A 16,262-nucleotide genomic window follows, 5' to 3' on the forward strand; every position below is an offset into this window, starting at 1 on the left:
GGAAGGGAGAGATGGCTGGAAAATCCATCAAAAAGGGATTTAAAGCTGGTGGGTCACAAAGCTGGACAGTGGGGAACAGAGAGTAAGGCTAAGGGGGAACAGAGGTGAGTGTGTTGCTGGACAAAGAGGGGCCCGGGTTGAATAAATCCTCTTATTTGCCGTGCTCTCGTTCCTGGGGTTGGAAACCAATTGAATTACTGACCGAAAGTTTGAGTAAAACACCATAAACCTTATTGGTTGTATCATCTCACTGAAATTGACTTGTAAGTGTGTGTGTGTGTGTGTGTGTGTGTGTGTGTGTGTGTGTGTGTGTGTGTGTGTGTGCAATTGTATCCACTTGCCTGCCTAATTAAGTTATATGAGACAGTAAAGTCACCAAATGTCTAGTTTGGTCTGGCCACAGGTTGTAAACTTTGTAGAAAATCTTCAAAGTGTTATTGTAGAGAATGCAACATACCGTAGTCAGTCTCAGTCTTCCAATGTTATATTGCTTTCAGTTCTCAAATAGTCTGAGATCCCACATCTTTGCTCAATCGTTATGTACCAAAACCTCATTTCCAACCTTCCCAATGATTGCCTCACATTATTTAAACCATCATTTTTGATGGATGTTAGCAAGCATCCAACCCTCTACCCTCCTAGCAACCCCACGTCAAAACAGAGGGCAGCCCTTTCACATCCACTGACCCAGATGCCGCACTTCCTTCAAAGGGCCTAATACAAAGCAGATGCTGTGTGGATGGCACAGGTCTGTTCTATAAGCAGCAGGGCAGTTTTTGTGCTGGCATCACGCATTGTGCCAATTCTGACCCCAGGGGTTTAAGGGGCCCCTAGGATCTGTCTGTCACAGCTAAAGGCGGCATGGAGTGCCTGGCGCAGACCTTTGACATTGATAAGACTGGGAGTCACAGTTCATGTAGAGAGGTGCGCAGAGACACAGTTTCTTTCTTGCAAACACACACACACACACACACACACACAAACCAGTTTTCATATATTGATGTATTTGGCAGAGCAGCCTAAGTCAGCATGCATCCATAAAGCTCGGTCTGAAAGCTCATAGCTAACTGGGTGACAGTCCAGGACACGGGAGGGAAAACACACTGTCCATCACAAATATCTTGGACCCAAATCTGAAAAGATGACAGCTGAGCTGAGGGCTCTTAAATCTGACAGATAAAGCCACAGAAATCCCCACAACTAAAGAGGCCGTACAATGTGAACATCCAAATTTGCTTTTATTGACTTACCCCATGATCCTGACTACGGTCTACTCACTTACTTTCCTTCCTACTGCATTACATTACTTCCTGGAACACAAACTGCACCTAGTAAATAGGTAGCGCTGCAGTATGTAGTGTTTTCTAAATAGTAAAGCACAATTTTGCACTAATAAGCTAAAGTAAAAAATTAACCTTTGGCCTGGAACAATGCAGAATAATTCTTTAAAAAAAATAAAAATTCCTAAACCTGTTGTTCACTGTAATCATTTCTGAGCAGTGCATAATACTTCCAGATTACTTTTACATAAGCAGGATTTGCCAGGAAAGTATCTCAGTATGTGGACATTGAGCTACAACATTGCTTAGCACTCAAAAGTTAAGCTCAGATCAAAGGCAAATGGAACAACACACATATGCTCTACTGTATACGGGGCATGAGTTCACTATCCAATCACTCAGTATTCACTCATCTCATAAGTTCATTTTTCATGGAGACAAACTTTGTTTTAGTTATCACAGTAATGCATACATCATCACCTGATACCCAAATAAACACGCTCAAACATAAAAAGCACCATGATGAATCACAGCTACAATATCTGTGATAGGAAGTGGTATTCTGGCCCCAACACCTCTCAGCCCTTCTTGCAAAAAAACCAAAAGGAAAACTGGTGGCAACCTGGTGTTAGGAGCCCAGTTCGTAAAAAACTGTTACATCGGATCATTTGCAGTCACACACATACACACACACACTGACTGATCTATTGGATATCCCTATCAGAGGTGCTGAGGAGGTGTCTGGTTGCAGGGCTGCTCCTGGGGTCAGAGCTTGTTGCTGATATCTCTAGAGTTTCTCCTGACAGTGGCCTCAGCGTTGTAATCTTTAACATCAATTATTCATTATAAGCCTAAGACTTTACAGCGGTAGTATGCGTGACAGTGCAAGATTCACCGTGTGTCAGCTGCAGTAAGTCAGGTGACTGAGTTAAAGAAATAAATGCTGTCAAATATTATGTCAAATGACTTCTGTTTGCAATGGTTTATTAGGGCAGTGCAGATTAGTTGGGCTCCAAAATATTCCTTCCCTTGGACCCTACAGGCACGCACGCGTTCAGGAGGTGGAGGGGTTGAACCAGCAGGCAGCAGTGAGGGTCAGATAGGACATTCTGGAGCTGAAACAAACAGCCAAATTTGGAGGGTGTGTTTGATATCTGACACAAGGTACATGAAGCTTGCAGGCTTCAACTCAAATAGTTTTTCAGTGTTCTTACAGACTCTAATGTTTGACAGTGACTGAGTTAAATTTTTCTCTTCTGTTCATATATAGGAAATTTGTCTTTTTCGACTTATCAAAGACAGCATCTGTCAACCCTTTTCGCTACTGGAAGCTTAGTAAAGAAAAAATCCTAGCCTCTGAAACCACAATCAAGCGCTCTGCTTTTCCTCTCATCATTTAGAGGAGACTACTTAGTACTGCAAGTTGTAAAAGTGGAAAGCAATACCCTTACTTCCTTTTTGGTTGAGGATATTGTGGGATAACAGTCTGTAGAGTTTTAATCAAGGGCTTTCCCATGCAGCATCCCTGCCCCGAGGCTTCCCTGAGCCTGAGACGCCCATGGTGACATGGTGAAGGCTATGTGGTTGTATATATATATATATATATATATATATATATATATATATATATATATATATATATATATATATATATATATATATATATGCCTGCTCACTAAACGCACACATGGATACACACACATATGCTAACACAAAGCCGTCTAGAGATTTCTGACACAAGGAGGCCTGTGGTAGGATCTCATTCATCAATCTTACAGCTCGGGTTGGTGATCTGGAGTCAGTCTGGCCACAAAAAGAAACTGCTCTGTCATTAACATCAACTAATATAACAGTGTTCCTGGAATGCTTGTGTGTCTGCTCAGTAAAAATTCACACTAAAGACAGACCACGCAAATAGACCGAATAAATGATACTAATCAAGATAAACAGATAAAGTAAACAGCGACAAACAGACAGATGGTTTGGCAGAAAAAGAGGCATACCATAAGAGCTGATATTAAGCCTTTATGTGTACTGCTCTTTATTTATAGCCTGCTAAACCAACCATTCAGTGTTGTAAACACTGGAAAGTGGAAGTGCCCTGTGGACAGATTGAGCAATTTATTATTCAGAGGTTATGCAAAATACAAGCAACTCATAATTTAAGCTTTAATAAGCAGAGTTGGGTTAAAAATGAGCTGCCAAAATTCATATAAGGCTACCACATTTAACAAAAAATGAAACAAACCAAAAACAGAATAAAAAACCTATTAATAATATCACCATTTAATTTAATTCATATACATAAGCAGGATATTCCTTTTAATAGAGTAGCTGCTGTAAAATGCTAGTTTGCATTTGTTATGTATTTAGCCCCAAACCATAGAGTCTCCTCTGATCTGTTTATTGGTTTGGTCTCTGTTGGAGTTGTTCTCCACACTAAGTGATGCCACCAGGCCAGTGTGTGTCGGGCCGAATGTCAGAAACCACCCACCGTCCATTCTCAGCCCAGCGTAGCCGCGGCTGTCATTCCCGGTCAACTCACAAGCCCATAATTGCACTTCACATGTACTTTCTACATGTATTTTTAGATCAGTGAATGTTCTCGCCATACGGAGAGGTTGGGGTGAGGAAATTAAGAAACTTAATAAGCGAGTAGAGTTAAAACATACATCATTAAATCTAACAAAAACTCGGCATTACTCACTGGGCTTATTTTGGAGGGCTCTACGCAAAAGAAAAAAAGAATCCTATTTATTTGAAGGGGGAAAAACAGAAAACTTAAAATTAGTCCAACAAGAATGGAGAAAGTGTTTTTTGTGAAGTCAGGATGGGCTGATTTGCAACAAAATTATGCCATTCCACATTAGAGGACTTAGAAAACTGTTCAATGAATACTTTTCTAAAGAACAAAAATGCATGAGGTCAGCCCTCCAGCTATTGTCAGACGATACTTTTCAAACCAGGCATTTCTCCTTCAGGGGCAAGAGACTGCCAATCAAGTGCATTTTGCTGTGAAAAAGGAAACACAGAGAGGGAGAAATCTCCTGAGGTATTGTCTATATGGCCGTGGTCGGCTGCTCTTAAGTGGAGCCAATGGCATCTTGCGTCCCCAACCAAAAACAAGAGATTTTTCTTCTTCTTAGTGTGAAGGAAAGGATATAGAAAAAAAGAAAGTGGTTCCAATTGAGTAGGGACCAGTGTGCGAGCAGTTTAGTGGGCTTTCCAGTTTGAGCATTGGCTGACTGATTAGCCTGTATGACAGACAGTGCTGGAGGCAGACAGAAAAACACTTTCAGAGGATTAAACAAGGTTGCGCTCTCCATAGCTTCACAGACCAAAGGGCCAAATTAGAAAGGGTATTACTTCCTTGCATGTAACCGGTTGGGCCTGGATGAAATGCTAATTGCATTTCAAAAGAGTTCACAAAACAGAGAGGCAACCCAGAACGGGGGCGTATTTTCATTGGAGAAGAAGCGGGACTTTACGATTCACTGACCAGCACACAATTTTAAGGAGCAAGGCTTTTGTTCACTCATGCTCCTTTTTGTGTTCTATGTGCATTTCTGACATTGCCACAGTTCTCTATTTCTTTTGTTTCTCCCACTTTTTGGCATGCTAGCCTCCTCTCCTGCAGAATCCAAATCTTCCCATTCAGACTCCCTTCTATTCTCCCAGCTCTCCTCTATCACTTTTAAATAAGGACACACACACTATACACGTCCTTACTACAGTAGGTGTGGGACAGCCCCTTTTTCAGGCTGTTGTAGCCTCTTGAAAACTAAGGGCCAGACGGTGAGGCTGAAGCAAATTCCTGAACGACTCGGGTCAAGAAATTTCATTTATTAGAGAAAAATACCAAAACCAGTAAAAATAAATGGTGATCATGGCTCAAATGAAGCTGTTAATCAACTTTGTTGTGATTCAAAACAACCAACGTATTATGTAATAGTGAATTTGAGACGGTGCACGTGTTCATGTTTGTGGGTCCTGTCCAGTGTCCATACAACAAAACATGACAATTTTCTGGCTTTTTTAAAACCTTTTTTTAAACATATACCCAGACAATGAGAGAAAGTGGATGTGCACATTTTTTTACGTAAAGAAACACACCCACCACATTCTCGGGCACGCTTGGATCAACCACACAAACATACGAGGAATTCCTCTGACTTGATGAACAGCGGCGCAATGAGAGCAGTGAGAGATAAACAAAGAAGGAAAGTTTGCGCAAATGAAATGTAAAATGATGGGTCTTACACAGAAACTAGGGGGTTAGTGGATAAATAAAGAAAAAAAACTATGGAATCACCACACTTGAAGGATGTTCATTCAAAAAAAAAAAAAAAAAGGTACTTCATTAATGAAAAGCAACACTGTGTATCAAGCTAGCACGGCGTGCCATGTACCAAATCTGTTTTCTATTGACAGAATGAGACAAGTGTCCAAAATGTGTGCATGTGTATCTCTCTTAGTCTTTTATTTCACACACAAGTCTGCTTATTTTCCTCAGGCAGTCATTGTTATGTTTCACTGGAATGACACCAGACTAAAGTCCCAGCATAATCTCCTTGGCCAGTGCAGACCTGTAATTCATAACTAAACATCGCCTTCAACCAAACCAATCAAACGCAGTCTTTGATCACTTCCCTGTAGCCCGCTGTAACCTTGTTTTCTTCTGTTTAGGTGGTAATGCTGGTTTTAGTTTCACTTTTCTGTATGTAAATCCCATTTCATTCAGCCCATTTCAGGTATATGACAAACAAACATGTTTCTCCCCATTTGCTTTTCATCAGTTTACTTGTGCATTTTCAAGACATACAGTATTGCTTTGAGTTTTCTCTCCTGATGCTGTGACATCTTCCATCTACTAGTATATTTTCCTTTTATAATGTTCCCATACTTTTTAGACATTTTAGACACGGGTGACTGGGAACAGCCAACATTATTTTGCATAATTTCTTTGTCAGATTGATCTGGAAAAAATGTCATTGATCTTAAAAACAACTGACCTGTTCTACATGAATTTCACGAAGCCAGAATCTTCAGCAATCAAACAAAAGTAGTTTTTATATCATATCTGTGGTCTGTGTATGTGCTTCAAAGTAAAAAACTTAAGAGCGGTGATGCCAAACGTTTTTCCAGGAGTTGTAGATGTAAAACATTGGTGACCTACTTCGATCGGTTTGTTTTATATGGACAGGACACTGCTTTTCTGAAGCTCATTATTTTTCACGCTCTTTCAGACTCAGACACACGTAACACAAGTAAAGTCATTAGAAAGGAGAAATGATGGTTACAAAAAAGAAACAGTATAAGGTTAGATATCTATGATGTCCTTCCAGCCAAATGTGAGGCTGTGACTTGCACCACGGGCGGAGGGCACCACAGGATGCTTTCCACATGGCTCCACGTGGATTTTAACATGTGTGGATTTATCGCCAGACAAAGGGATCCAGGTGGGGTCTTCATGTTTAAAAGAATGGAATCAATAATGAACAACCAAAGATGTAATCATCAAATAAATCTGTGGAGCTTTGGAATAACACATTATTCGATGACTGGTGAAAAGAAAATGTTTTCAGTACTCTTTAAAACGCCATTTAACTTGTACAAAGTCTAGCCAAGCTAATGTGAAACAAAGGACACAGCCTTCCAGAATGTTCTTGTACTTTTCCCTATGTTTTGATATCTGAGGAAATTTTGCTGTGCACAGATTTTCCATGCTGTTTGCTAGATAAAAAGAAACAGACCAGCTTGAACTTGCAAGGACAGAAATGTAGCTAAAATTGAATGTAGTGTAAATACTACAAAACGAAACTGATATTTTGTATTGATAATTCTGTAACATTTTAGAAGAACTGGTCATGCATCAGAGTTAGAACAGCAGGTAGTAAAGGCTCTGAAATCTATCTGATTTACCACCAAAAAGGTCAGGTTCAAGTTTAGTCCTGGAATGGAGATGGTCAACAGATGAACAAGTACAAGGTCTCCTTTTCGCTCCTAGAGAAGACACTATAACAATAACTCTAAAAGTACAAGTGTGTGTGTGTGTGTGTATGTGTCTGTGTGTATGTAATGAGCTTGTGGTTGTGAAATGTGATGTAGAGGTCACAGCTGAGAGCTCACGGCAGTGACCGTACTAGAATCCTCTCACTGGGAACAATATGTGGTTGGTTAGGCCCGCTAAAGAGACCTCAGGATTGCTGGACATCACTGAAAGGCCACCGCTTTCCTGTGTCTTTGCTCCAAAGACAACAGCTACTAAACCATGATCCTGTTTCCCGTGTGTAAGCACCAACTGTCAAATTACTTTTTAAAAACAAAGTACAAAACAGTAAAACAGAGAGAGAACATTTCAAGACAATTATTCATGGCTCGAATTCGTCAGTTTAGAAAATCTTAAGCTTGCTTCACCAGACCAGGCAATGAAGTATTAGACATAATGATCAACGTTCAGATAAAAAGCAGGGCGACATTTGAAGTTAGCATAGCTCCAGTCTCACTTGTTGCTGAGGAGCCAGAAGGAGCATGCTGAATGTTAATTAGACAAAAGGACATACAACAAGATCTCAACATCAAATATGAACGGTACAGATTACTTTATTTACTTTTTTTAATCAAATACTGTCCTGCATTTTATGTTCTCTGTACCTTTTCAATGTCTCCTAAGGGAGATGAAAATCCTATTAAAACGATCTTCCCAACACAGTGTCAGCTGTTGTGTAATCGATATGAAAGACACTGGAATAATATCAAAAACTGAAAGAGTTCAATTTGAAAAAACTCCTGCTTGAGGACATTCACCCCAAAGGGTCAGAAATTGTCCCTATTCATTACTGTAATCCAGTCACTATACACAAAACAGAAAAAGCTTAAATCCAAAAAGTCATGTCTTTGATTGTTAGTGGAAACATTGTTAAATTGAGCTGCATGTCTTTTGGATATTTTCCATACTAAAGGTATGGAGAAACCTTTCGCATTTTAGCTTTAAATTGACCCAAAAACATTTATTCTAACAACTGTTTTAGGAATTTGTTTTCATGTTTCACACCAGATCCTTGCATAACGCCAAGTTCAATGTGAAGAATAAGAATCTGCCTCAAAGACGTGATCATTTCAAAGTCGGTGCCCTTTCAAGGTGATGAAATGACAACCTGACCATAAAACAATAGTTTTAACTTATACTGACTGAATCCACTCTTTTTCTTTACACATTTCTTTACTATCCTGTGTTTTTACCATGCAAAAAGATGGTTTAGTAAAGCACAAAACTGTGGATGAAAACAAAATAACTTTTTTTTATACCGTCTGCTTATAAAAGCAAACAAAAAGATCACAGGCATCTGTTCACAGATAGTAGCCTTCACGTCATGCATTGTTCTAATTAAACTCCACAAATTTCATTCAATCAAAGAGAGATAGATAAAAGATGTGCTTCACATATCTTGTGAAGCAAGTGATTCAATGGGGGGTGTGTGGGGGTGGGGGTAGCCTGTTGCATGGTGCCTTCATCCACTCTTTCGCTCTATCCCCACACACTAAAACGAGAGTACCTCTCATCCCCACAAAATATCGGTCTCATCCTTTCTGCATCGTGCAACCGTCCAACACCTTTCATGAATGAATAGTCTGTTTATGGCACTGCCCCCCTTTGTACCGTGCAGCCATTAGGGAGGTGAGACAGAAGGAAAGAGAGGCGAGCAGTAAAACAGTTTCCGCCCAGTGAATCACATTCAGCCCCTTGCACAGGCGAATGGGGGCTGACCCCTGCCAGGCAATGACATAAACACCGACAAACAAAGGACCTGACCTCTGAGCAAGTGAGGATCTTAGAGAACCCCAATCTGCAAAAACAAACTCACTCTGACATATGACTTTCTAATGATGAGAATGGAGAGAGGAGGTTAAAAACAATACAACTGTGAACCCCCTGTCAACTTCTGCTTTTTTGTAAAAAAGAGGGAAAAAATTGATTAAATCATTTTACTAATTTCTACAAAGATTCACAGAAGAAACAGCTGATGGAGAGCAGGTGTAGACGCTGAATGGATACAGAAACAGCTCCCCACCCTTCCTCCCCAGTGAGAAAAAAGGATTTAACTCTGCTGGCCACACCACAGAGGAGGCAACAAAAGAGATTTGCAAAGGACGCACGAAGATGACATCATGTCAAATCAATTAGAGATCAGGAGGAGATGTTCAATTATTTAAGGTCTGCAAACCCCACCCCACGAAATGGTGTAAATTATGGAGCCATCTGCGTAAAATAACCCCCAAAAAAGAAGCAGTATCACAATGGGGCTAAAGGCGCCGCTCGTTTCTTTAACAGTAGCAGCACATGTGCGCAACTCAAAGTATGCCAAGATTACTTATGGCCCGAGTAAGCCTATAGATTAGTCAGTCTATGAGAAGGTCCCCCGGCTCACCATGTGTGGCAGTTGTTGTTTTATTTCAGTGGGAGAGCGAAAACCCACACAAAGCGGAGTAATCACACTGGAGATCCTGGATGTAACCATGGAAGCGTTTGTCTCCGTCCTCAATGGGCTACTCGGCCATTCATCTACTGATTGCGCTGAATCAATATTTAAGCTTTTCAATTTTATTAGCTGCACCGAGGGGTATTTTTGGCACAGGGCAAAAAGAAATTAGCAGCGGCCAACCACTTTTAATCGTTTTCTTATAGTCTTACACAATGCGTCTGCTTGAGCTGTCTGGCATAATTGATGAGGGGTATCGCTACTCATTTGTTTCCTTTATCCTTCCCACTATTAATCCACCGCTGACTCTAGCGGCTGGAGGAACCAGTCATTTCTCACTGGCTTACTGAGAAATAAATCCAAGACGGCTGCATTGTCCTGACAGACTGTAATACAAGAGTGTCACGAAACCACATCGGACGCATCTTCAGCTCTTTGTGAAATGAATCTTGTAAAGTTTTGCTGGTCGCCACTCATCCTCGTTCATAACTCACAAATCACACTGACAGACAGAAAAATCTCAGTAAAAGCACACAACACGAATCGTGTTAACTTACCTGACACCGTGCTTGACCTCTCAGTCCAAAATATTGTGCTCTATAATGTTTATTTCTGTGGATAACATCAGTGTGCGCTCCGAAGATCTTCGGCTCCACGTCTTCTCAAACAGCAGCCGGTAACTGCATCGTTTCGTGTTATCTGACACCGAACCTTCCACTCGGCAGCTTTTAGCTCTCCGTGAACAACGTGGGTAGAAGCGCGTCTGTCATGTAACGGGACTGGAGCTGGCTGAAATAGCCGAGACGGACACGGCTCTGTGAAACCTGCTCCTCTCTACACACAACTCCGGGCTCCTGCGGCCATGTGGCAGCTGTAGCTGTTGTTACTGTACAAACACGGCCTGCTGTCCGAGCAGAAAGCTTACTTTACAGCTACTCCGAGACTCGAGCTCGTCTCCCGGTCGCTGCTAATGAGACAAGATGTTTTAATCCCATTTGTCTCTGAAGGGCGCACACTACCGTGCGCACGCTGTGCTGGCCGACAGCTCCACCTTGTGAGCTGAGCAGGCATGGAGAGCCGCTCTCCTCTTCGCTGTCGTCTGCCACTTATACTCTCCACAAACTTTGCAAATTAGCACCTGAGGAATTTCATTTACAGCTGGTCCCAGTTCACACAATTTTATACAATAATATATACAGTACTGTGCAAAAGTCTTGAGCTACACCTCGTTTTTTTTTTAATTTATGCGCTTTATTCTGGTTAACTTAGGTATTTTTATTTAGTTCATTTATTTATTTTCTCAGTAGCAAACCAAACCAAATTTCATTGCGCTATGTGTAATGATAATAGAAACCATTCATTCATTGCTATACATTACTAATTACTTTAAGTACTCTTGAGCAATAGTTCTTCAGCTTTTCTAAAGTTTTTCTCTGGGCATTGGCTGCTTTTCCACCCATTTTCAGCCCAGTCCTTGTACATTGTCCATGTTCTAGGAAGTATATTTGATAAGCCATTTAATACTGATTTATGAATCATTCAAGGTTAAAACAGGCAACTAACTCAAATGAGGAAGCAGTGTTGTCTTTACACGTAACGGATAAAAATAAATACATCAAATTCTATCTTTAGCCAATATTTGAGGAAAATGAACAAGTGGCAAGGCTAAAAAAATTATCTACAGCAGATGAACAGTATCTGAAAATCATATCCTTTAGAAATAGACAAATAAATCCAGCAAAGACGTCACATAGGATATTCGAGATGGATCTGGCCCGTAGATTGATCCATCTTCTGTTTACTAAAGCCTCATCAGAAATGGTCTGTGGAAAAGGTGGCTGTCAAGAAGTCATGAGGAAGGAAAACAAGGAGAAAAAGCTGAGGTATGCCAAATTACACAAGAACGAGACTGAAAATCAGTGGCAACAGGTCTTGCGGAGTGATTACTCCAAACATTTTGGTTCGGATTTTTGGTTCAAATCATTTTCAGTATGTACAGAGTCCAGCCATCTGTAAAACACAGTGGAGGCTCTGTCATTATTTTTGAGCTGCATTTAAGCCACATGGTGTTGGGGAACTTGGCAAAGTTTATGGAGTTATGAACTGCTGTCAGAATTTGAGGCACCATGAAACACAGAAAGAGTGCGGAAAGAGTGTTTCTGGCACCGGCTTTATTTTTTTAGTGTGACGATGATACCAAACACACTTCCCATGCAGTAAACTCACACCCGGAACAGAAAAAACACAGAAAACATCCAAAGAAGAGCTTTGAATGTCTTTCAAGAATCTTAGATAACTATTCCTGGAGCCTACTTTAAGAAATTACAAGAAAGCTTGTCTAAGAGAGTCCAGGCTATGTTGAAGAAATGTGGTCATACCAAATATTGACTTTCAGACTTATTAGAATTGTGCAATTTTTTTCTTTTTCTTTATGCATAGTCTCTTAGACTATTTTTTAGCTATACTGTATATCCCAGGGTCAGTAGTGGTAACCAACGGACACGTAATTCAGAATATAAATAATACAGTTTACTCTGTATTTAATTAGAGTAAACTATATTAACTATATCCTGTTCATAGTGACAGAGGTTAAGACAAAACGGAATCTATCTGGCTTAAGGTTAATCTAGCTGTTTACAGACACGTTTGGCAGGGTTTAGCCCCCATAAAGGCTCGGTGTTCACAGCCAACAGTACACTGTTGTACTTTTATAAACAAAGCCATTAGTTTAACCTCGCAGCTACCGCGAATATGAACATGGGTGTAAACTGAGAAAATAAAACAACTCTATCATTTCTATGAAACAAATTTCCAGCTTCCACTCAAGAGGAAGCGAGGCCCGAATTATGTTGCACAGAATTGCAGAAGTGACGAACACTTGTACTTTTTTGTCATAGAAGAATAAGAATATTAATATGAATATGAACACCAAGGCGTTTCCAGGCCAGCCAAGAGAAACCCGTTCTCACTCCCGACACGTACACGCAGTTTTACTTGACGTTGGGCGCCACCTCGCGGTAAAAAAATAAAGGTTGAGCTGCGGTCGCGTGTGGTAGCGTCATTACGTAAATATTGTGTTGACGTGGCGTGAGCGGTAGCAGTTCAATAGCGGTTAGCAGGCACGTAACAAACAGACTACAGGGAGAGACCAAGGAGAATCCAGTGGAAGTATGGACAGTAGAAAGAACAATTGAGGGATCGGGATTCACTTTATCAGGCAAAGGTAGTTGTAAACGATTTCCTAAAGACATTTTAATCAACTGCTGATCAACGGGACACAAAGCTCATTAGCGGTGGCGATATAATAAATGTGGACTCCAGTTAGCACTAGCCTAGCCCGTGGAGATGGGTCGCTTCTTGTTGGAGAGGATCTGGAAAGTCTGTTTAAGACAGTTGTTTAATGGCTTAAAGAAAGTGTTTCTTAACTTACGCAGTTATTTCTGAAATATAATCGTCCCACACCTCACCGTTGTTTTACGAGAAAAGCGAGAGTGTAGCAGCACTGTGCTGTTCGTAGACAACAACGTAGCTAAATAGTTGCTAACCTTAAATTTTAGCCACCATATCACTTTACGAGCTTGGTTAGTTAATCGCATGCTTGCGTACTTGAATAAGAAGATGATTGCTGGTGTGCCCGTTGTTTAAACCATTCAGCACTAGATGCTGCTTACATAGCACTCGTTGTCTGGCCTTACATTGCTTCAAAAATAGACGGCTTCTTGTTTAAACTGATAACATAGTATTGCCTTGCAGTTATTTCACAATTGTGATATGGTGGACCTTTATCTGATCTGACTGAGCCTTTTTGAGAGCTGACTAGCCTGATCATATAGCATGATCATAGTGGTATAGGTTGAGACTAAAACATTCAGTGTAATCAGTCTTATCTGTCAGATCATAGCAGGATTGATGTGTTTTCTGTATATACAGCCAAAATGTTAATGCCTATTCTGTTGAACTACAGTAGCACATGTTAAGTAAGTTGGATAGCCCATAGATTTTAAGATGCACACTCTAATAAGTTTTTTTTTCTTGATTCAGTCTATCAGCCTGTGCTCTGAGCCATTGTTTCCTTCTGCCTAAAACAGTGAAGAAAAATGTCCAGCAGAAGCCAGCACTATGGATTCCAGTCAGCCACCATGGTGCAGCCTGCCAATGGCGGGCATGCCTATCTGTTCGGAAACAACAGCTCAGAAAATGATATGTCAGAAGAGGATGGGGAAAGCTATGAGCTTCGGCCTCGTGGCAGAGAGAGACTCCGGAGGAGCACCTCTAAAGAGAGAATGGATGACATTATCTATTTGACCAGAGATATCCAGGAGGGAGACACTCTGAACAGCATCGCCCTACAGTACCATTGCTCAGTATGTGTTTACTTAGATTTGTGTGTTTGTCTTACCTCTCCTTTGCAGCATGGACTAAAATCCTCATTTGTTTGTTTTTGTACACCTGCACTTTTCTCTTTATGTGGGAAACGTACAGAAACATGCTTTGTTGCTTTATATGTCTAGGAAAGCAGGTGAGTTGTAGGTAGGTAAGCTGCTGTTGCTCACTTTATTTTATGATGATAGTGGTTATTAATTTCTGAAATTGAAACTGCTTGCTAAACAAAGAATTGGAAGCAACCTAACACCTTCAGATTGAAACATTGTAGTGAAAACTACAATGTTTCAAAATGATTTCTTATTATATGTAAAGCAGCACTTTTTTAGAAAAGATATGTGAGATTGACAAACATCTGTGGAAAGTTTATTATAATCAGTGTTTTTTTATATATGCATGTAAAGAGTTCAAGTACAGGTTTAACAGACAGCAAATTGTAAGTGGCTTATTAATTACTTATAATTTTTTTCCCCCTGTGAATCCCAGGTGGCGGACATCAAGCGTGCGAACAACCTTTTGACAGAGCAGGACTTTTTTGCCCTGCGTTCAGTTAAGATTCCTGTGAGGCGCTTTAGTGTCCTCACTGAGACTCATAACGCTGCTACTCTCAAATCTGCCTCGCCCACAGGCACTAGACACCCGCCTCAGGTCTCGCACATTACTTCTCTCCCTTCTGAATCCTCCATGGACTCCTGTTCTTCCACTGACAGCGTGGAAGGATTCCTGATGGAGAAGGACAAGGACATTGAGCGGCTGGTGAAATCCACAGGACCATCTCGGAGCGGCCTCAGTGAGGTTGTGTCCTCTTTAACGCAGCAGCAGCCATTACTAGGAGAAGCTGGATATAAACCAGTACAGAGGAAGGATCCTTATTATGGGGCAGACTGGGGCATGGGATGGTGGACTGCTGTGGCAATCATGCTTTTTGTCGGCATCGTCACACCCATCTTTTATCTGTTGTACTATGAAGTTCTTGTGAAAGCTGACGTTAGCCATCATGGTATGCCTACACAAACTCAGAAAGGCTTCTCTCATGAGTCTCAACAAGGCAACGGTTCGATCGGGAGTCAAGACATTCCTGGAGATGCTCAACATAGGCTTGCAGTTAATGGAACTCAGCAGGGACGGGTTGCGGACAAAGCAGGAGACGGTGGAGATAGAGAAAATGAGAAAACATAGCATAGCACCTAAAATGTGTCGCTAACTCAGAGAACTAATAGAACTATCCTGATGTTCCCATTTACAGATAACTTTTAAAACATCACTCTAATCCATCTGGCTGAACTATACAGGAGACAATAACTTTGGAGGATTGAAAGATTAAGTTGTGGCCACAATCATAACTTGCGTCTCTCCATTTGCATACAGTTGACAGACTGAATGTGGGTCCAACTCTTTGCAAGATTTACATCTGGTTTGATAGACCAATGCTGTGCTGCTTCAACCTTTTTAAAAGTGACTGTATTTCATAGTTGGTCTGAGTGTCTCCTGTAAACTCGAGATGGTGTCTTTGCAGTCAGCTGTGCTGGAGAATTTTTAGCCGGTTACACACAAATGCTGCCCAGGGAGTTTGTGGATTTGTATAAAAGATGTTTGAGCTGTAACTTTTGCCATGTTAGTTACATTGCACTTTCCAATGGTACTTGTTGGAAAAGTTAGGATTGCTGCCACTGTGTGTGTAATTAAAATTAATTTATTTGAAGACTGAACATCAGTTTTTACGTACACTACCAGTATTGATCCTCAGTTGGAGTTAAAATGAATTTTTCTTGAATTTCCATCCTGCTTGAAAGAACTGGGGTTTTTTTTTCCCCAATTAAGAATCAAAAATATAAATAAGAGCATGGTGAGGAAAATGCACAATATTCCCACAATAACGCATTTGTAATTATGTACAATTTTTAGACTTGTTATGTAGCCCTTTTATTTTATCACTGTTCAGTTGATATTCTATGACAGAGCATTGTGTGTTCTTAACAGTATGTGCCTTTCAACCTGTGAAACCTGACTAGAGGATGAAAAATAAATCTATTTTGAATAAATTATTGCCATGTGCAAATATTTCAGTATTTCTTATTTACATTAGTCTTTAACGAAAGCTTGATTAGAAAAGAATTCG

General features: G+C 40.6%; 2 protein-coding genes across 5 annotated transcripts in view; one reads left to right on the forward strand and one right to left on the reverse strand.

Annotated features, from left to right (window-relative positions):
- The window catches only part of adgrv1 (adhesion G protein-coupled receptor V1), a 129,627-nt gene extending 118,891 nt beyond the window's left edge, over window positions 1-10,736 (reverse strand). For all 3 annotated transcript variants that reach the window (XM_082553996.1, XM_082553997.1, XM_082553995.1), the window contains exon 1: window positions 10,318-10,736. The gene's annotated coding sequence lies outside the window, so the exon portion shown is untranslated. The remainder of the gene's footprint in view (window positions 1-10,317) is intronic.
- Window positions 10,737-12,830: 2,094 nt separating this feature from the next.
- lysmd3 (LysM, putative peptidoglycan-binding, domain containing 3) lies at window positions 12,831-16,185 on the forward strand. Of its 2 annotated transcripts, none has more exons than XM_082554034.1 (3): window positions 12,831-12,983; window positions 13,802-14,124; window positions 14,630-16,185. In XM_082554034.1, the coding sequence occupies exons 2-3, from the start codon at window positions 13,858-13,860 to the stop codon at window positions 15,320-15,322; spliced, it is 960 nt and encodes a 319-aa protein (XP_082410160.1). In that variant the 5' UTR covers window positions 12,831-12,983; window positions 13,802-13,857; the 3' UTR covers window positions 15,323-16,185. The 2 variants fall into 2 exon arrangements, with proteins under 2 accessions (XP_082410160.1, XP_082410159.1); XM_082554033.1 differs by having other exon boundaries at window positions 13,849-14,124.
- Window positions 16,186-16,262: the final 77 nt, after the last annotated feature.

This window comes from Aulonocara stuartgranti, assembly GCF_965226115.1.
Source record: "Aulonocara stuartgranti genome assembly, chromosome: 12".
Lineage (NCBI taxonomy): Eukaryota > Metazoa > Chordata > Actinopteri > Cichliformes > Cichlidae > Aulonocara > Aulonocara stuartgranti.

Coding starts and splice junctions, on each gene's coding strand:
- lysmd3 (XM_082554034.1), top strand. CDS start 13,858: ATGTCCAGCAGAAGCCAGCACTATGGATTCCAGTCAGCCACCATGGTG. Junction 14,125..14,629: donor CCCTACAGTACCATTGCTCA/GTATGTGTTTAC, acceptor TGTGAATCCCAG/GTGGCGGACATCAAGCGTGC.